We start from the raw sequence: 20,942 nt of genomic DNA, 5'->3' as shown, positions 1-20,942 counted from the left end.
CACTTCCACTTCAACCCAAATCCCTCACCTTATTTTGTTTAAGCTAATGGACTGCAGCAGTTTAATTTGTAGAAAAAGTAGAAGTACTCACCTGACCCTACTTACTAGTCAGCTGCCTCCTCTGCATCACATCACTTTTTGAATTGTGACATCATTTTGAACTCCACTGCCTGAAGGTCCCGAGGGTACGCCTCTCCTCTCCAGTCTCGCCCTCTGTTTTTTGCACCCTGCTGTACCTCTCTTGCTGGCCTCTCCTCTCTGGCCTAAATCTCACCCCTTCCAACCCTAATAGCAACTTTTAGTTAATTGCTAAATTAAATAAAGACTAGAGTTTAGATAAAATTTAACCCTTAATTTAACCCTTAAACTCACTCAGTCATCAATCTCCAACTGAAGCTCTCTACTGCAGCCAAACATAGCACTCCAGTGCAGACAAAAGTCCAGTGTTGCTCCTCCTCTCCTTGGGTGCCTGAGGGCTCATGGCCTGACTCCTTTAGGGGAAGGAGTACCTAGAGGGACATTGAGGTGCCCCATTTCCCTCTCGCGTTGCCAATCCAGGACCTCACCCATGGTTACCACAATGGAGTGCAGGTCTGCGCGCATCTTTGCATTCTGCTGGACCAGGGACTCCTTGGCATCTGCCACCCTCCCCATGGAGACATCCATGCACACATGTGGGCACCAGTGCATCAGAGAGCAGGCAGACACACTCCTTCAACTCATATGCCACTCTATTGATGTCTTTCAATAGTTCTGCGTGATGTTCCCCCGCCTTCTGCTGACTCTCCAGGATGAGTTGGAAGGCCAAATCCAGAGGTTTATCATCTGACAAGAACCTCACAGATGCCTCCTCCCTAGCAGTCCTCTGAGCGCCAGGGTACTGGGCTGAATCTGCCTCCTCCTACTGCGGACACATGTCCATGCAGTGACCACCAGATTGTGAACCCGAGCCTGCTCTAGATATAGGCCCCATCGAGGTGTGTGTCCCTGCGCTGGTGGAGGGTGTGGGTAAGCGCTGTGATGGGTTTTCTCGGTTGTTTATTTCCACCTCTTCGCTGGAGGAGGTGCCTCCTTGGCTGCAGATGAGGACGTGGATGGAGCTGAGGGCCTGGCTGGCTGTGGGTGTCGGTCACTTGGCAGAGCTCACTGTGAACCAACGTAGAGATCAGTAGTGCATGGCAGCAAAATCAAAAGCAGGAGAGAGAGAGAGAGCACTCACTTTGCATTGGGGAAAGGATGATGTGGTGCAGGATCCTCAGATGGGTGTTCCCCGCTGACCTCACTGTCGCCGCAGGCAGCACGATGGCACGTTCCTCAAAGTGAGTGAGGGGCCTAATGTGGGTCACTTTACTCCCGATCTGGGACCTGTCCCTGCTGGTGTGAGCCAGCTTCTCCTGCATGGGAATAGATGGAGAGAGAGTGAACAGGACACACAGCGCTGCGTGGATTGTTTGTGTGGTGAGCGTTGCCATGGACAGGAACGAGGATGTGAGTTCCAGAGGATATGAGCCTGTGTGGGAATGTGTGGGTGTGTGTAAGAGTTAGCAATGTTGAAGTGTGAGACCTTTGTGGATATGTGATGGGTTTTTGAATGTGTGAGTTGAAAGTGATGGGAAAACTGAGTGGAACGGATGAGACAATTCATCCTGTTGCGGCACTGGGTGGCTGTCCTCTTTTACAGGGCATTGGCGCTGACTGCCGCTGCCACTGCCTGCCATGCTGGACTGATGATTCCACTGCCCATCCTGCAGCCAGAGCAGGGGTAGAGGACATCACGGTGTTCCTCCACCGCATCCAAATGGCATTCCAGTGATGCGTCATTAAACCTGGGGGCTGCAGTCTTTTTGCCTTTTGTGGACATCTTCCCTGCAGTAGTCGTGGGCTGGAAGCACTGAGATGTGTGCGCGTGGCTGGACTTTAAATATGGCACCCAGTGTGTTGAAGCGGTGAGGTGATGGTGTGGCAAGAAAATGACAGCCCACCCGCCATGGAAATGACATGTTTCCTGGAAACACATAATTAACGCGGCGGGTTTGGGACAATATGGCATGAAATTCTGCCATCGTGGCTGGTGGGTAAAATGTCGTTTTATCTGCCCACTACCGCACTTAGTGTAAATCTGGGGTGATTCAGCCCTACATCCAGAGAGGCTGCATTCTGTTGCTGATGATTGGTGATGGTACAGCTCCCAATGCTTATAGTGGATGCATTTATCTGAATGTGATTTGCCTGCTATTCACGCTGCTTTAACAGAGCTGTGCCACAATATGGAAGTAAAGGTCTTCAGAAACAGCTCTTCTTGTCTTAGGTGCTCAGCAGCTACACTAACAATCAATTTAAGATAATCAGTTGAGCTTGAAACATGGCTCATTTACATTTGCTAGAAGTGACATACATTCGTACACAGGGATCCGTTCTCTGCAAACAGAAGGAATATGTCCAAAACAAAAACAAAAATAAAAATACCTGGAAAAACTCAGCAGGTCTGACAACATCTGCAGAGAGGAATACAGTTAACGTTTCAAGTCCGTATGACTCTTCAACAGAACTAAGGAAAAATAGAAGAGAGATGAAATATAAGCTGGTTTAAGGGGGGGTGGGACAGGGAGAGCTGGATAGAGGGCCAGTGATAGGTGGAGATTGCCAAAATATATCATAGACAAAAGGACAAAGAGGTGTTGACGGTGGTGATATTAGCTAAGAATTGTGCTAATAGGTGACATTAAGGGTAGAAAGCAGGACGAGCAAGGTACAGATAGCCCTAGTGAGGGTGGGGTGGAGGGAAGGGATCGAAATAGGCTAAAAGGTAGAGATAAAACAATGGATGGAAATACATTTAAAAATAATGGAAATAGGTGGGAAAAGAAAAATCTATATAAATTATTGGGAAAAAGGGGGATCAGAAAGGGGGTGGGGATGGAGGAGAGAGTTCATGATCTAAAGTTGTTGAACTCAATATTCAGTCCAGAAGGCAGTAAAGTGCTTATTCGGTAGATATATGTTCAAGCCTTGCATCTTTTTTGAAATACTTGGAATCATGGGAAGCCATGGCACCCCTGTGGCTTTCTCCATGGTGTTATGATCCTTGGCCAGACTTTGGGTCATGGGGGCAGTGGGGGGAAATTGGGTTTGGGACAAATAATGTTTTGTTTAAAGTAGATAAAGCTTGAGATTCAAAACTAGTGAATAAAGTCACAAGATTCCAAGGGTTTGGAACAAGCAAAAATATAATTTACTATACCACTTCAGAAGGATAAAATAATTTACAATATCTGTCTTATACTATAACATTCAGGGTAAGTATGAGGGACATGTGAATTAACAGATGAACTGTGGTTGACAGATGTGGCCAACAACCCACCCAGACGTTTGTCACATTGTGAGCCAACCAACCTCATTGAAACTTCATCTTTCTCACAAGGGTTTCCAATCTCTACATTTGAAGATTTCACATCGGAATTCTCTCCAAAAGTCGCTCACACTCCCACCTCGACGGCTTCAACAATGACCCACGTCGCAGGGTTTCAATCTCGCCTTCTGAGATTCTTTTCCCCTGGATCTCCAAGAATACTCAAGTTTCACTTTCCAAGCACAATTTCAGATCTTTGGCCATGCCAAGCAAAGCACCACTGCTCCAGAGGGGTATCCTTGCCCCAGTGGCCCACAGCACAGAGTCACTAACCTTCGGCTGCCTTCTCAAATCTTCAGAGTTTCTCTTGTGCCCATATCACTTAAAGTCTGCTCCCTGCAGCTCTTTCCTTAATTTGGAACATGTCTCTCTGCTGCTTTCTTCTAACTTAACTTAACATGACTTATTTCTGTCCCCTGTCTGTAATCCCTTACCTGGGACTTCTTTTGTGACCTCTCCATGTGTCCCTTCCTGGCTTGGGACCTACTCCTTGTCGCCCTCCCATGTCCTGCTCCCTGGGACACGTACTCACAATGGTGCTCTGTATCGGATCACCTGAACTGCGCCATTCTTCTTCTTTCTTCTAAGCAAGCGCTCAGGGCCTGTCCTCAGCCTGAAGAACATAAAAAGGTAGTACTGCGCATGTGCGACCAGTTCCCAGCCGACCCATGCGTGAAAGGCCAGAGGATCGTCAGGAATCAGAGTTTCCGACCTCTGGACTTCCAACTAAGGTAAGTATAGGTTTCATCACAATGGCAATGCCTAGGCTATTAAGAGTTGACTTGCCAACCAATCAGCACCCTCTTCCCCTGTACTATAAATTATTCTGATTGTTTGAAATTTAGTATACTTGTGTTTGTCCTGATGATGCAAGACAAAAAGTTTTGGCGAACATGTCTCTTTTCAGAAATAATAATTACCACATTTTGAACAACATAAGTGACTGTCTGTTTTAAATGTGAATGCTTTCAAGTTTTGGAGACATTACTGCTGCATGAGGTGTGTGTGAAAGTAGTTATATTTATAAATTACCATTAAGTAGACTGAATTAAACTAACAGGTATTAAAATGGAATACAAATCCAGGAGTTCTTTGTTGTTATGAAATTAGTGTTATGAAGAGATGATATTTGTTTGGGCATAGGGAGCACAATCTCAGAATTTACTGATCAAACAAAATTAGGGGTTTGGAAAACAACAAGGACTGTAAAGGATTTCAGAAACACAGACAGGTTTGTGGAATAGGCGGATACAAATAAAGATGAAGGCTGAAGTGATTCATTTTGGAAGAAAAATATAAATGTTTCAGATCTTTGGCTATTTAGTTCAATATTTTTTTAACCTTGTTGATTGTTACGTTGTTTTGGTTGTACGTGTTTAACATCAAATCTGCTGGGATTTCCTGTAAAATATACCATTCAGGCATTTTTTCATTTTCAATTTATTGTTTTAATTAATATATACAATGCAGAAATATATGTCGGTATTCTTCTTTAAGAATTTTAAAAGCAAATAAGATTGTTTCTGTTTTGTGGTTTTCTTTTTAGCTTTTTCCCCTCCAATAGAGAATCACATCCTTCTCTCAACTGGGAATAATGATACACTGGATTATAAGACCTCGCTGCCACAGATTTCATCAGGAAGATATTCTCCTCTTCCAAAACACATGCTTGGAGAAGATGACGTCAGCAGGTAAATTTGCAGTGGACACTGTTTTGTGTGCATTTATTTTTAACTTTGGTTCTAATCTATATGTGTTTGTAAAAAATATTCTAAGCAAATGTCAAAATCTGTAGGAAAGTGCAAACTCTATGTAGAAGGCATATCTGTTTTGAGGTACTTATTTCCTTCTAGACACTTTTTATGGCTTTGTTAAGACTGTTGTTGCATTATACTTTAAATCCACTTTGATGTGCTTACCAAGTATTTTATGGGATGAATCCCTTGTTTAACTACTTATCCTAGCTGTGATGTATCATCCCTGTTTTGAGAACACCACTGCCTGTATGAATGGTTTCCGTTAATGTGTTTATCATTTTATGAATTGTTAAGGCATGTATTTGGAGCAGACTTTTACTGGAGGTAATTAGAATCTGCACCTTAACCATTCAACTTGTCGCCATGCACTCCCATCATTGCAACCAGAATTATATATAGAATATTGTTCTGGATAGTGTAAAATCTGCAGTCAGTTTTTTTTTAATTCTTCCATAAATGCAGCTGTAATTTAGCAGCGCTTTTATAAATTAATTTGAAAAAATATTACTCAAAGCATTAAAAAAATTATGCAAGTTATAATCTCCGTTATGATTTTTTATTTAAAACCTGATCTGAAACTGTGATTCAGCAGCTCATTTGTGACAACGCTCTTACACTGGTGTTCTGAGTTGCTGATGTTGGTAATATAAATTTTAAGCTTTGTTTCCAGTATAGAAATCTGTAAATATTTCCAGCTGTCTGTTCTAAGTTGTGTCATAGTAATGTGAAATGTTGCTTTTGTTTTTAAATTCTCTGAGTAACTTTTAAAATGAGGCAGGAGGGATCATTCCATAACAAGTGAAAGTGTGATCCAGCAACATAGCCAGAGAGACCATGTTAATTAGATTTTTTTATCCTTTGGTTGGAATCTTGAGAGCCAGGAGTATCAGGAAGAAATCTTCAGGCCTCTCATGTCTGATCCTCTCTCTCCCTCCTTCCCCATACTGACATTTGTTTAGAATCCCACCCCACCCACCATCACTGGGTTTGAGGCCTGTCCCAATTTGGACAGGGGGGCAGAGGTGGGGTGGAGTGCTGGGTCACACCTGTCCACCCAACTGTGGTTGGTAGCCAATTAGGCAAACTAAAGTACCAATTGAGGGCACTCTTCACATACCATCTGGATTTTCCAGACAGCAGATGGGCACCCTGATATAGGTGGAGTCCACAGATGGAGTGGTGGAAGCCTCCTGGTGACAGGTTGGGAAAATGGATTGGGGGAGCAGTACCAGAGGCACATCCTGCAAAGCAGTCCAGCAGGGATCATATGGGCTATGTGAATCATAGCCACAACAGCAGGCCATCTTGTGGAGGGGATCTCCCTCTGCTATGATAGTCTGGCAGCTGTGGCCAGTTTGTTTTGTATTGTTTAAATCTTGAGAGAGTGCCTCCAACTTGAAGTGCCCTTGCAGTCCCCCACCTAAAGCAGCAGTGCCCACCTCTCCCATGGGCTGCTGGCAGCCCAGAGATTTGTGCATTGCTATTGGCTCTTCTAACTGCAGAGCCTGCCTGACATCCTTAGTTGTAGAGGTCACCTGGAGGCCACCTCTTAATTGGCCATCTCCTTGAAAAGCTCCTCCTGTGTCCTGCATTGGCAAACTTTTGGTTCTTGACCTGGAATCTGCCCAGCCTTGGAATCAGGACTAAAATTCAGCCATTTGTCTTATTTACATTGGCTTTAAATTGGAATCAATATTGACTGTTACTGTTGACATTTTATTTGGCTCTAACAGCTCAATATGGGTTTGTAATTGGCTGCTGTTGAGCAGAAAGTCAATTCCAGAGGCAATTTCATCTTCAGTTGAGAGTTGAAACCATTAAAGTCATATTTCAAACTTACCCTTGCCTTTTTTAGAAATCAGTTGAACAGAAGATGTTGTGAGTTACAGGCGAAATATTTAAGCTAGAATCTGCATTTTAGTTACTGAAGTAACTGGTTACACCATTGTAAAATGTGATGCATCCAAAGGGCTGAATGGTTTAATTTTGCAGTGAAAGCTGATAATAATTTGCCTGACTGCAGCTGGGCTCTCATGTTTGTCCATTTGAGTGGCATCTCCAGTTGAAGCCTGGCACTAGTGATAAGAGTGCCAAGACAGGCAGATGTGACATTTGAATACATTTCACTTAAATGCAGTTTCCATATTGTGGAAAGCTTGCTTCTTGTTTTGCAATGTGCAACCACTGCTTTGTCCATTTCAGTTGAATGATTATTAATACTTTAGTTAAATGATAGGTTTTAGATTATTTCTAAATGTGTATTGCTACTACATTTTTATCTGTTAATTCTCAGTGTTCTTCCCAGTCATTTTTAAGTAAAATTTTAAAAATTAGATCTTCTTCACTTTTAAACTTTTAACTATATGTAAAGGAAATATGATTGCAAATTCTTGTTGAATATGCAATCACAACTGCAAGAACATTGATGGTTCTGCTTAGGATACACCATTGAGTGAGTGGACACAGATTTTGCCCTGTATTTAATTGCAAGTAATCTCGACTGTAACTCTTTCGAGTACAAACCCATTTTCATCTGTTTTTTTCAGATGAAGTTACATTGTTTCATAGTTTGCCATTGTGAGATTTGAACTCTTGATACTCTTTTTTTTTGAGTAAACCTGTTTCCATCTGTTTCAGATGAAGTTACATTGTTTCATAGTTTGCCATTGTGAGATTTGAACTCTTGATAATCTTTTAAATCTTTTAAATTTGAACTCTTGATCTTGGGGTTATAAGCCCAGTACCATAACCACTTGGCTATTTAGGCCAAGCCTTAATCTCAACTGTAGTTAGGGAGATGCTGAGAGAAGGTTTATCAGAAGGGAAGGGAATTCAGTGAGGTAGTTAACTCAGGTCAACGATGTATGAACTAGCTGGTTAAAAGCAACACTGGCAGATGCTGTTTGCCATGCATACTACTGCAGGCTGCAGGGAGTTTCCAAAGAAGTAAAGGAAAAAAATAAATTTTCTATTTGAGTGATGTGGCATTGTTGTCCTCAATTTTCCTCAAGGCTTGTTTGATGCAGTGCATCATTGTATCCATATATTAAAACAGTTTCATCTCAGGTGTGGGAAAATGTTACCTGTTTCTTAAAAGTCAGATAGACTTGGTATTTCCTGTGTTCAAGCAGCAAATTTCTAAATCTATCCCCACACCCCTTATCCTTGTCAACAATTATTGGGAAAAGTGATATTGTATTATTAAGCGTCAGAACACCCATGCAAAAAACAGTTTACTTGTATTCTAACGGGAATTATTTTATCTGAAGTACCCTGTTTCTAAAACTTCCTTCATGAAGGTAAAATTTTTAAATTTTTCTGTGCTCTCAAATTATGGAGTTTTGCAGTTATATGCCTACTCTGGTATCAACATGAGCAAACTTTTCCATGCTTGAAACAGCTGCAGCAGTGAAATGGTTTTCTATTACAGATTTTTTTTCACAATATCTACGTCTATACATCCCAAACAATTAAAAACCATTATGCCCATATATTCTCCCTTCCACTCTTCACCTGATTTCATATCCTTGCACCACCTATCCATTCTTCCCACCTTCCAGAAGAGGCAAATAAACATAGACCAGGATTTTCCCTCTGCGATTTGGGGGCAGGGCCCATTCGCCAAAAGGAAAATGACACGGGATGACATCGGAAGGAACCCCCGATGTCATCCTAGTCTGTTTAAATCTTTAGGAAGGCAGGTGGACATTGAAATCAGCTGTCCGCCCGCTGACCTGTCAATGGCCAATTAAGGCCATTGACAGGCTAATTAACCTTGTTAAAGACCCTGCCTGTCCAAGCTTAAAGCTGGCAGGCAGGCCAGGAGCCCCAGCAGGCTCCAGATTATTAATTAAACTTCATCCAATGGCGGGGTGAAGTTTCATGTCCTTTTTTAAAAAATTTAATAAACTTGATTATGTGTTTCTTATTAACATGTCCCATCTCGTATGACATTGTCACATGAGGGGGACATGTTAATAATTTTAATACTTCTCTATTTTTTGACTTTTCTTAGCTGTCAGTAAACTCCCTGAGACAGCACTTTGCCTCAGGGAGTAGTGTGCTTTTTCACGCGCATGCGCAAAAGAGCGCACGGGATTCCCTCCCCCCCCCCCCCCCCCCCAACCCCGCACAGGAAGCGCATAGCACTTCCTGTCGGGCAGGCTGCTGGGAGGGCCTAAATTGGCTCGCCCACTCAAAATGGTGGTGGGCCCTGTTTTGGTGGCGGGCCCTGTTTTGGCAGCAGGGCTTGGCTGCCCGCCCGCCGCCGAGCCGGTGGGGCCCGCTCGCCCAGCAAGGGAAACATTCTGCCCATAGAGCAGAATTTTACGCCAGCGGGACTTTACAGTCAAGCCAAAGTGAATGAAGTTTGGAATGGTTTGCCATATTTTACAGCCCCGTTCCCACCGTGATTGGGCCATAAATTTCCACCCAATTTAGGAGTCCACTGCTAAGAATTCTTCCATGACCTACAAGAGGGATCAGGCAAGCACAAGGGAAGGTAGACACATCCATTATATTCCATAAGAATTTAACCAGTGGGGAAGAACAGAATTTACAAAACTAAAAATAATTATGGAGAGCCAATACTAAAGTTATTGCAACATCACTGGAATTAATATCCCCTAAGCTTTCTAAGGAGTATCAATCAAATACTATCCTTTTCAGTTTAATTACTATGATCATCCTTGTCTAGGGAATTATGCATGCTTAAATTATGCTCACTTAAACCATCGTGCAATAGGAGTCCAATGGTGCCACAGGGAACATCATTCAGCAGGCCATTGGAGTACACAAGCAGTGGTTTCACAGCCTCGACTGCTCTAGAGGAGTCCTGCAGCATTTATCAGGATTCATCATGGTGAATTGTATCCTGCATAACCACGATATCATGAGGGTACAGCCGTTGCTACCAGAGATATGTTTAGTAGCTGAGGAGAAGGAGGTGCAGGAAGAAGCGGAGGAACAGGAGGAGGGGTGGAGAAAACTAAGCATCTCCCCTTTTGAGCTGAACTCTCTGTGATTGTCTCATCAGACTCCGATTCTAGTGAACACAACTCCAAATCCCCAGTCTACAATAGTCCCACATCTTACCTTCCCTCTGTCACTGATTATCACAGTGTCCACTTGGTCAAAATGTTGAAATATATGTCACCATATAAAAAGCATTCCAAATCAACTTTATGGCAAATCAGCCAATCTTCCATACAAAGGTCAAATAATCACCCTTGTGCATTACATTTGTGCATGTTTTGCCAGTGCCTTTGCCTGTCCTAGTGCTCCTGTGCAGTGCGATCCCAGTGGTTGCAGCATGGCTGGCAAAAGCTGCTGACTTTCAGTAGGAGAAATTGCCAATGGCCTTGCAGGACCAGCTGGAACAACTCTGGGCCTTGACGGCCTGGCTTCAGACTCCATGACATGGTATGAGTGTCAGCAGTCTGGGCTGGCTGGTAGGCAACAGCAGTGGTCATGGACATGTTGGCAGAAAATTGCTCTTGAATGACAACAAGCTGAGATTGCATGGAAAAAGTCTGAGTTTCCACCCCAGCAGCTAGATGTTGCATGGCTTCTGCTTGTGCTTTAATGAAAGCTGAGACCTCCATCAGGTGCTCGATCATAGTTAGGTTTGCAAGTGTTCTCATGGAGTTGACTACCAGTTCTACACTGGAATGTATGCTCTCCATGTTGTATATTTTATATATCTGATTTTCCTCAGAGCATTGCAGAGATGACATTAGTTTGTAAGTGCACAGGAAATTTATTTACAGAATTTTATTCAATGCTTTAAAATGTCTATACCATACTTATGCTCTTAAGCTCTAATAGCTTCTGTGGTGTCTGTTTACTTTTACCTGAGTCAATACCTTGGCTTAACCAATCAAGTATATTGAGCATCGATCAGTTACCAGACTCATATAATCAAGAATGCCCATCAACCTTTTTATGTATGTCAGCTTACAAAAGTCCTCATCTAAGTCCTCTGCAGCAGAACTCATATGTGACCTTGCCCTCCAGGGAGCCTCTATGTGATTGTATCCCCCCTGCTTTGGCTGTAAGCCACTCGTTCCTGGTGATACACTTGGCTGAATTTTTTGGTGGAGGCTAATGTCTTGCACTAAGGCTGAAAGCAGGAGGTGACTCTGCCCTGGTAGCAATCAGAGGGCTGGCAGCTTAGCAGCCACAGCAGCACCATCACTAGAGAAGGCAAGCGGAAAAGTGTGGATATAAGGCTAGCAGTGCTAGGTATGTGGAGGGGTGGGGAGGGGGACTGTTGCGTGTAGTGAGGCTATGGATTTTAGTAGGTGAGTGAAAGGGGACTGGTAAATAGAGCAGTGTGTGAGCTTAGGGGTTCAATTTTAAAGGATATACAAAATTGCTGAAAAAAGAAACATGCTGTCAAAGCTTTTCATCTTGCACTTATCAGGACAGGCACAATAATTCGAAATTTCAAAAGGAGCAACAATTTATACTGGATTAGAAAAGATCGTGATTGGTTGGTAAGTTGATTATGATAGGTTGAGGCCTTGCCATTGAGAATGCACCAGGGAATTATTGTCCCGCACGCTTTTGTTTAATTCAAAAAAGGTGCAATGTCTGGACATGTTATTTTTGCCTGCAGAAGGCAGGCCCCTACATATGAATATACATAGCTTCTAGCAAGCGTAAGTGAGTCACGTTCTGAGCTTGATTGATAATCTTAAATTGTTGTAAGTGTAATTCTTAGCACACTGGGGATTGTTCAGCAAGTGCTGTCCAAACACAAAACTATATCTAATATTAGACAATATGTTGTGATTTTTGTAAGTACGGGCTGGTTGAATATGGTTAATACTCTGTCTATTACAAACAGCCAAAAGGACATGCTCTTTGATATGACCTGCCAATCATTGGGATATTCAGCCTATGCACCTGGCATCAGATGGCATCGGAATTCATATCCAAATTACCCATTTGTGCGGTAGGTAGAATGTCTTTTTGACTTGATGGCAGCAAGCCATTAGTGGAAAATCCATTCATGTTGCTACTGAATAGTAACAGCAGGAAATGGCTAGCTTCACCTGTAGCTCAAAGTTTTGAGACGCCAGAGTAATTTGAGGTAGACTGGTCTGAAAAAGGTGGCTTTAGGCCCATTCATGAGTATGTGCCACACACAGGGAGCAATGAACTAATTGGAGTAATCATTATCCTGCAGGATAGCTTTGATATATCCTTTATCGGCATCAAAAAGGGACACAGGCACACAAATGAGCCTAAGGCTACCATTTTCAGACCTGAAACGGGATGCCGCACTCAAACTAAAAAGACATTCTGTCTACCACACAAATGAGTAGTGTGGTATGTGAATTCCAGTGCTGGTGCAGTGCCAGCTATATACGCCATACAATTGACTGGTAGATCCTATCAAACAGCATGTCCCTTCTATTGTTTGCAAAAGGCAGAATACCAACTGTACTCAACCAGCCCATGCTTTCAAAACTCAGAACTTAATGTCTAACGTTAGATATGATTGCACGATTGGACAGCTTTCACAAACAAGCAATTTAAGATTATCAGTCAGGCTTGCAACATAGCTCAATTATACTTGCTAGAAGCTACATATATTCATACGCAGCGGCCTGCCCTCTCCAGGCAAAAGGAATATGTCCAGGCATTGCACCTTTTTTGAAATAAACAAAAGCATAGGGTACAATAGTTCCCTCGTGCATTCTCCATGGCAAGGCCTTGACCAATCAGAGTTGACATGCCAACTAATCAGCATCTTTTCATAATACAGTATTAATTGTTGGTTCCTTTGAAATTTAGCACTCTTCCATCTGTCTTGATGAGTGCAAGACGAAAAGCTTCGACAGCACGTTTCTTTATTCAGCAATACTCAAGTTCTGTACTACCAAGTGATATAAAAATTACACTGACGTTGACTACTCATGTAAGGCCATTACATTTCTTCCTGCATTGCATTTATCCGGGGCTAGACTGATTATATTGACAGCGATTGCTATCAGCTCCCACTGTAATCTCACTGTCAGTCTGGAAGTCCTCCATCCTTCCTGTGGGAAGAGGGCATCTCTCCTGTCGTTTCTTGCACTAAGGGCAGTAATACTGCATCAGAGAATTTTGGAGCATGTTGTCTGTTCTGTTTCACCATATTCATGCTTCCTCCTGCTCAGAATGTCTTTTGCAACCAGTTCCAGCATCTGCTGCATGTTATTATGCATATCTCCTTTGTAGATTGGCTTTAAACGGTGCAGGCTAGCTTTGAGTGGTGTGATCCTTGCACAAACTTGGGCCTGCTGCTGAGATCTACAGTTTCTCAGCAGAATGCTGTTTTTATTTAAATTAGCAAGCAGCATGAAGTTTGGAGCTGACTGCATCAGAACAAAAGGGCACTGGTTAACTGCGGATCATAATCCCAGCTCTCCTTTTTGGGCTTTATCCATTTTTCCCCCTGAATCTTGTTCCAGATGTCTTGCCATTCCCCTTGCTGTTTTCAAAAATGTCATCAAATTCCTTCCACCATTCTTTTCCACAACACTAAGCGTCTCTCTTTTTAATCTTTTTCCTGCTGCTGCTCAACATCAAGTTTTCTTAAAACTTTAAGGGATGTTCCTGCATGTGATGAGAAAATTGTTGCTATTGAGGCAAAATTTGGAGTGTGTTGCTTGTCTTCAATTCTCTAGACATGGGAGAATTAATTAATGGAAAGTAATTCTCAAAATGGGATGACTTTATCGAAGTCCTCACCTTAAGATGTTGGAAATGCATTTAAGAATCATGCCATCAATCCAATTTGCAAGAGAGACAAAATAATTGTTGAGAGAAAAACAAAAAATGCTGGAAAAGCTCAGCAAGCCTGGCAGCTTCTGTGGAGAGAGAAACAGAGTTAATGTTTTGAGTCTGTATGACTCTCGTTTAGAGAATTTGTTCAAGTACTGGATGGCAATGTAGTTAGTTGTAAAGTTATTTGTAGAAAACAGAATGAAACAGACTTAATTCTATCCTTTATCCTTGGGAAAAAAATCATTAAGATCTGATCTTCCTCCAACTCTTAATCTGAGAACTTATTATACAGAGAATAAAAGAGCTATATCATATCAAGATTTATAGAACAAGAACTTCTTTCCATCTCCTTCCCTTCAATCTAATGACCTGCTGGCCCATGCACATGTATCTCTTCAACTGAGGCATTGAATTCTGAGCAGATATATGGATTGTCTGTCAACACCTTTAACATAGCAGTAGTAGGCCATTTGTGCCCTCAAGCCTGCTCTGCCATTCAACTAGATCATGGCTAATCTTTTACCTCGATGCCATTTTCCCACACCATCCCCATGTCCCTTGATGCCTTTAATATATAGAAATCTATCAATGTCTGTCTTGAGTCTACTCAATGACTGAGCCTCCACAGCCCTCTGTGGTAGAGAATTCCAAAGAATTACCACTCCCTAAGTGAAGAAATTCCTCTGCATTTCAATCCTAAAAGGTTTATCCCTTAATCTGAGATTGCGGCTTTGGTTCTAGACCCCGCAGCCAGGGGAAACATCCTTCCTGCAAATACTCTGTTGAGTCCTGAAAGAATTGCGTATGTTTCAATAAGATCACTGCTCATTCTTTTGAACTCCAGAGAATACAGGCCTACGCTCATCAATCTCTCTTTATAGGATAATCCCGTCATCTCAGCACTCAGGCTGGTGAACTTTTGTTGCACTCCCTCTATCCTTCTTCAGGTAAGGAGACCAAAACTGCACGCAGTACTCCAGGTGCAGTCTCACCAAGGCACGATACAATTGCAACAAGACATCTTTATTCCTGTACTCAAGTTCTCTTGCAGTAAACACCAACATACAATTTGCCTTCCTAATTTCTTGCTGCACCTGCATGTTACCTTTCAGTACCTTACCTTGTTCAGTACCTGAGCAAGGTCCCCCAGGTCCCTTTGGACATTAAAACTTCCCAATCTCTCACCATTTAAGAAATACTCTGGATTTCTCCTCCCAAAGTAGATAACTTCAATTTTCTCTGCATTTTATTCCATCTGCCATGTTCTTGCCCACTCACTTAGCCTGTTTAAATCTCCTTGAAGCCTCTTTGCATCCTCCTCAGAACTCACATTCCTTCCTAGTTTTGTGTCAATAACAAACTTGGAAATATTATGCTTAGTCCCCACATCCAAACCATTTATATAGATTGTGAATAGCTGGGGCCCAAGCACTGATCCTTGTTGTACTCCACTGGTCACAGACTGTCAATTTGAGAATGATCCGTTTATTCCTACTCTCTGGGCAGGATTTTACAGCCCCATCATGGTGGGGGCAGAGCTGTAAAATGTAAAATCCCACTGGGGTAAAATTCCACCCCCTGCTTCCTGTCTATTAACCAACTGTCAATACATGCCAGAATATTATCCCCAATTGCAGGTGCTGTCATTTTGTTCGCTAACTTCTTGTGTCAAAAGCTTCTGAAAACCAAAACAAGCCATGGGGAGAATTGGAGGTGAGTGGGGGCAGGGCCTGCTCACCAACGCATAAAATGACACGCATTGACGTTGGGCGGGTGTCCTGACGTCACCACACGTCATTTAGATTTTCAGTTCAGCGGGCGCACCCACTGAATTGTCAAAGGCCTATTAAGGCCTGTTTAAAACTAATTAAATCAATTAAATGAGCTGCCCATCCAACCTTAATGTTGGCGGGCACGCGAAGAGCCCAGACAGCCTTCACATTTTTTATGGAACCTCATCCACAGGCAGGATGAGGTCTTATGAAATGCTTATAAATTAAATAAATTTTTAAGTTAATGTTCCTTGACATGGCCCAGCTCATGTAACACTGTCACATGAGGGAACATGTCTTAAAATATTTTCAATTCTTTATTCAAATGTCTGAACCTTAAACAAATCTCTTTGAGGCACCTAAGGGAAACCATTCCACCTCCCCCCCCCCCCCCACCACCTGTACAGGGAGCACTCAACACTTCCAGGTGAGGGTTGCACTAGGCGGGCCTTAATTGGCGCTGCTCAGGTTCGTGCTCGGTCTCACCTGCCCCTGCACAACCTCCCCCAATGGAGGGAAAATTCAGCTCCATATTTACTGGTTCCCCCTTACTTATTCTGCTACTTGCATTCTCAAAAAACTCTAATAGGCTTGTCAAACATGCTTTCCCTAATCCATGTTAACTCTGCCTAATCCTACCATTATTTTCGAAGTGTCCAGTTATCATCTCCTTTAAAATAAATTCCATCATTTTTCCTAGTACTGATGTCAGGCTAACAGGTCCATAGGTCCCTGTTTTCTCTCTCCCTCCTTTCTTAAGTAGTGTGGTTACGCTTGCTACCTTCCAATCTGCAGGAACCATTCCAGATTCTGTAGAATTTTGGAAGATGACGACAAGTGCATCCGTTATCTCCACACCACATCATTCAACACTCTGGGATATAGATAATCAGGTCCAGGGGATTTATCAAGTTTCAGCCCCATTAAATTCTCCAGTTCTACTTTTATACTCATACTAATTTGTTTCAGTTCCTCAATCCCGCTAGACCCTTGGGACAGAAATGTCCCCCCGTCGGGGGAGGGGTTGTGTGGGGGCAGGTGGGAGTGGGTGCGAACCCGATCAGTGCCCCCAATCGGGGCTGTGCTGCTATTTTATGTGGGCAGGCCAATTAAGGCCCACCCAGCGTGATGCTTGTCCAGATGTGCTGAGCGCTCCCTATGCAGGCTGGGGGGGAGGTTCCCTGAGACCGGGCCTGCGCTCTTTTACGCATGTTAGCATGCGTGCGAAAGAGCGCAGAAATCTCCTCAGGGAGATTTGTTTAAGTTTTAAACATCTAAATAAAGAAATTAAAAACTTTTAAAACATCTCCTCATGTGACAGTGTCATGTGAGCTGGGACATGTCGATGAATTTTTTCGAAAATTTTTATTGAATTTTTAAACACTTCATGAAAGTGGATGAGGTTCCATGAAAAATGCGAAGGCCGCCTGGGCTCTTCGCCTGCCCGCCAACCTTAAGGTTGGACAGGCAGCTCAGTTAATTATTTCAATTAGTTTTCAACAGGCCTTAAATGGCCTTTGACAGTTCGGCTGCATGCCCACTGAAATGAAAATCTAAATGATGCATCCTGACGTCAGGACGCCTGCTCGACGTCACTGAGCATCATCTTACGTGTCGGCGAGCGGGCCAAGACCCACTCGCTGACCTAACGATTCTACCCTTGGTTCTCTAGTATTGCTGGGGGGTTTTGTGTATCTTCCTCCATGAGGACAGACACAAAGTATTTATTTAGGTTCCCTGTCATTTCCTTGTTCCATTATAAATTCTCCTGTTTCTGCCTGCAATGGGCCCACATTTGTCTTTGCTAATATGTTCCTTTTTACATACCTATAGAAACTTTTACAGTCGGTTTTTATGTTTCTCACTAGTTTACTTTCATATTCTATTTTCTCTTTCTTGATCCTCCATTGCTGAATTCTAAAATGGTCCTAATCATCAGGTTTACTACATTTTTTTGGCAACTTTATAAGGCACTTCCTTTGATCTTACAAAATCTTTAACTTCTCATGTTAGCTCATGCTGGATCACTTTTTCTGTTAGGTTTTTGTGCCTCAAGGGAACGTATATTTTGTAAACCATGTATTATCCTTTAAATGTTAGCCATTGCCTGTCTACTGTCCACCTTTCAATGTAGTTTCCTAATCTACCACAACCACTTGCCCTTCATGCCTTCATAATTTGCTTTGTTTCGATGTAAGGCCCTAGTTTCAGATTGAACTACATCACTTTCAAACTTAATGTAAAATTCTATCATATTATGGTTGCACCTCCCTAAAGGCTCCTTTCCAACAAGATTATTAATTAGCCCTTTCTCATTGCATAATACTGGACCTAAAATAGCCCATTCCCTCGTTCCCTCAACAGACTGTTCTAGAAAACCTCCACAGCATTAGTGCTAACTAGGTTTACCCGGTCGATATGTAGAAAGACCCCATGATTACTTTATTACCCTTGTTGCATGCACCTCTAATTTCCTGATTTACACTGTGCCCTACCTTACCACTATTGTTTGGTATCCCATAAACAACTTCCACCAATGTTTGCTCCCTTTGCTGTTCCCTAGCCCCACCCAAACTGATTCTACATCTTGAGGCTGAATTTTTGGCTCGGCGAGTGGGGGTTGAGCCTGCTCGCCAAGATGTAAAATGACACAGGGTGATGTTGGGCGTGCGTCCCGACAACACGGCGCGTCATTCAGACTTTCAGATCGGCAGGCGCATACGTGAGTTGGCTGCGCGCCCACCGAACTGTCAAAGGCCTATTAAGGCCATTTAACTTTCAATTAAAATAATTAACGGAGCTGCCCATCCAACCTTAATGTTGGCAGACAGGTGAAGAACCAAGGCGGCCTTGGCATTTTTCATGGAACCTCATCCATGGGCAGGACGAGGTTTCATGAATGATTTTAAATTTTAACAAAACTTTTTATTGAAATTAATGCACATGTCCCAACTCATGTGACAGTTTCACAGGAGGGCTCATGCCATAAAAATTTTCTCGCCACTTTATTAAACTTTTTGGACTTAAAACTAATCTCCCTGAGGCACCTCTGCGCTCTTTCACGTGCATGTGCGAAAGCGCGTGCTCCTGACTCAGGCAACCCCCACCATGCCTGCACAGGGACCGCACAGCGCTTCCGAGTGCATGTTGTGCTGGGTGGGCCTTAATTGGCCCACCCACATTAAATGGCAGCACGGACCCAACTGGGGGCGGCGATCGGGTCCACGCCTGCCCACGCCCGCTCCCGCACCGCCCGCCCAACAGGCAGAAAATTTTGCCCTTGATCTTTTGATCTAAGTCCTCTCCCACTAAAGTACTGATCTCATCCTTGATTAATAGCACTACCCCACCTCCTTTTCCTTTACACCTATCCTTCCTAAATGTCTAATATCCTTGAATATTCATTTCCCAGCCTTGGTCACCCTGCAGCCATGTCTCTGTAATGGCTTACTCCTATTTGTGCCATCAATTCATCTACCTTGTTGTGAATGCAGCATAAATTCCCTAACACCTTCCGTGCCAACTCACCCATGATCTACAATAGACAGACCTTATGAGCCATGTTGACATGAAGTAAAATAAAAATCTAAATATCAATTACAGCATTCACTATATTAAACAATTACCCCCATTCATGAAAGGCCATACAACACTCTTAAAGTGCTCAAGTGCTTAATCCCGTTATAAACAAACTTCTATTCGTAACCTCACATCAAAGACAGCTTATCCCCTATTTGAACTGTCAATCAAACTCTAAACTTAGGACAACCTGCTGTGGTAATTATAACTTGTGGAAAGCAGCCAAGCATTCAAAATGCTTTGGTGAAATGTCAACATTCAGCAATTGTAACTGGTAAAACAGAGTTTTATAGGGTCCTGTTGAAGGGTCATGAGGACTTGAAACGTTAACTCTTTTCTTCTCCACCGATGCTGCCAGAGCTGCTGAGTTTTTCCAGATAATTCTGTTTTTGTTTTGGAAAGTCAGCAGCCTGGCCAGGTCAAATTGCTGTTAGAGTTAGAGTCCAAAAATAGGCCTAACTGCATTCATCTCACAGTACTTTTACAATTTCATCCATTTGAAGTGAACTAGAAGCTTTTGTATTTCATCACAGATCATAAAAAGGTGTCATTTTCTGCCCCCTCAGGCAGCAGTGACTTTGCTGCTTTGAGTTATAATGTGCACATAATTCCCCATCACAAAAAAAAATTCAGACCTTTTTGTCTTCGGCCACACTCTTCCCCAGTTTAGAAGAATGAGAAGTTTTCTTATTAAAACATAAAACATTCTGAGGGGTCTTGACAGTGTAGATGTTGAGATATTTCCTCTCTAAATCTAGAATTAGGGGGCACAGTTTAAAAATAAGGGTATCCCATTAAAATAGAGATGAGGAATTTCTTCTCTCAAAGGGTTATTAGTGTTTAGAATTCTCTTCTCCAGTGGACAGTGGAGGCTAGGTTATTGAATATATTCAAGGCTAATTTGGACAGATTTTTGATTGACAAGGGATTCAGTGGTTATGGGGAGCAGGCAGAGAAGTGAAATTAATGTCACAATCAAATCAGCCATAATCTTGTTGAATGGCAGACCAGGCTTGAGGGGCTGAATGGCCTACTCCTATTTTTTATGTTTTTATGTAACACCTCAATTTTAAAATTCTCATCCTTGTTTCAAATCCTCCCATGGCTTCACCCTTCAATATCTCTGTAAGTTTCTCCAGCCCCACAACCCTCCAACATACTTGGATTTTGGTATCTTGAGCATCCTCAACTTAACCACTCAACAATTGGTGGCCGTGTCTCCAGCTACCAAGACCCTAAGCTCTGAAATTCCCTGCCACCACTTCTCTTCCTCACTCTCCCCCTTTAAGATGTTCTTTAAAATATACTTCATTTGCCCTAATATCTCTTTATGTGGCTCAATTTTGATTGACAGTACTTCTGTTAAGTGCCTAGGGATATTTTACTACATTAGAGGTACGATATAAATGCTTGTTGTCATTGTTGTTGATGGGTACAGTGGGTACAGATTAAACTAGTTTGCACATTAAATCAGGACTGTATACTGTAGAGGGTGCATATCCTTATGCAGGCTGGTAGGTGACCCATATCCTGCTGTTTAATGGAACATTCTGTACAGTTTGTGGTATTGTAATTGATTAATCCCAAAGAATTGATTAAATCTGGCATCTGAATTTGGATTTCATCTCAAGTAAGGCCACAACTTAA

At 42.6% G+C, this 20,942-nt stretch overlaps 1 protein-coding gene across 1 annotated transcript in view; it reads left to right on the top strand.

Moving 5' to 3' along the window:
* The window catches only part of dlg2 (discs, large homolog 2 (Drosophila)), a 916,179-nt gene that overhangs the window by 300,337 nt on the left and 594,900 nt on the right, over nt 1-20,942 (top strand). Inside the window, 1 exon segment of the mRNA XM_041198640.1 lies at nt 4,956-5,100. Within this exon segment, the coding sequence (XP_041054574.1) occupies nt 4,956-5,100 (145 nt within the window).

This window comes from Carcharodon carcharias, chromosome 11 (assembly GCF_017639515.1).
Source record: "Carcharodon carcharias isolate sCarCar2 chromosome 11, sCarCar2.pri, whole genome shotgun sequence".
NCBI lineage: Eukaryota > Metazoa > Chordata > Chondrichthyes > Lamniformes > Lamnidae > Carcharodon > Carcharodon carcharias.
The sequence above is the reverse complement of the archived record's forward strand: the minus strand, read 5'-3'. Positions and strand labels throughout refer to the sequence as shown.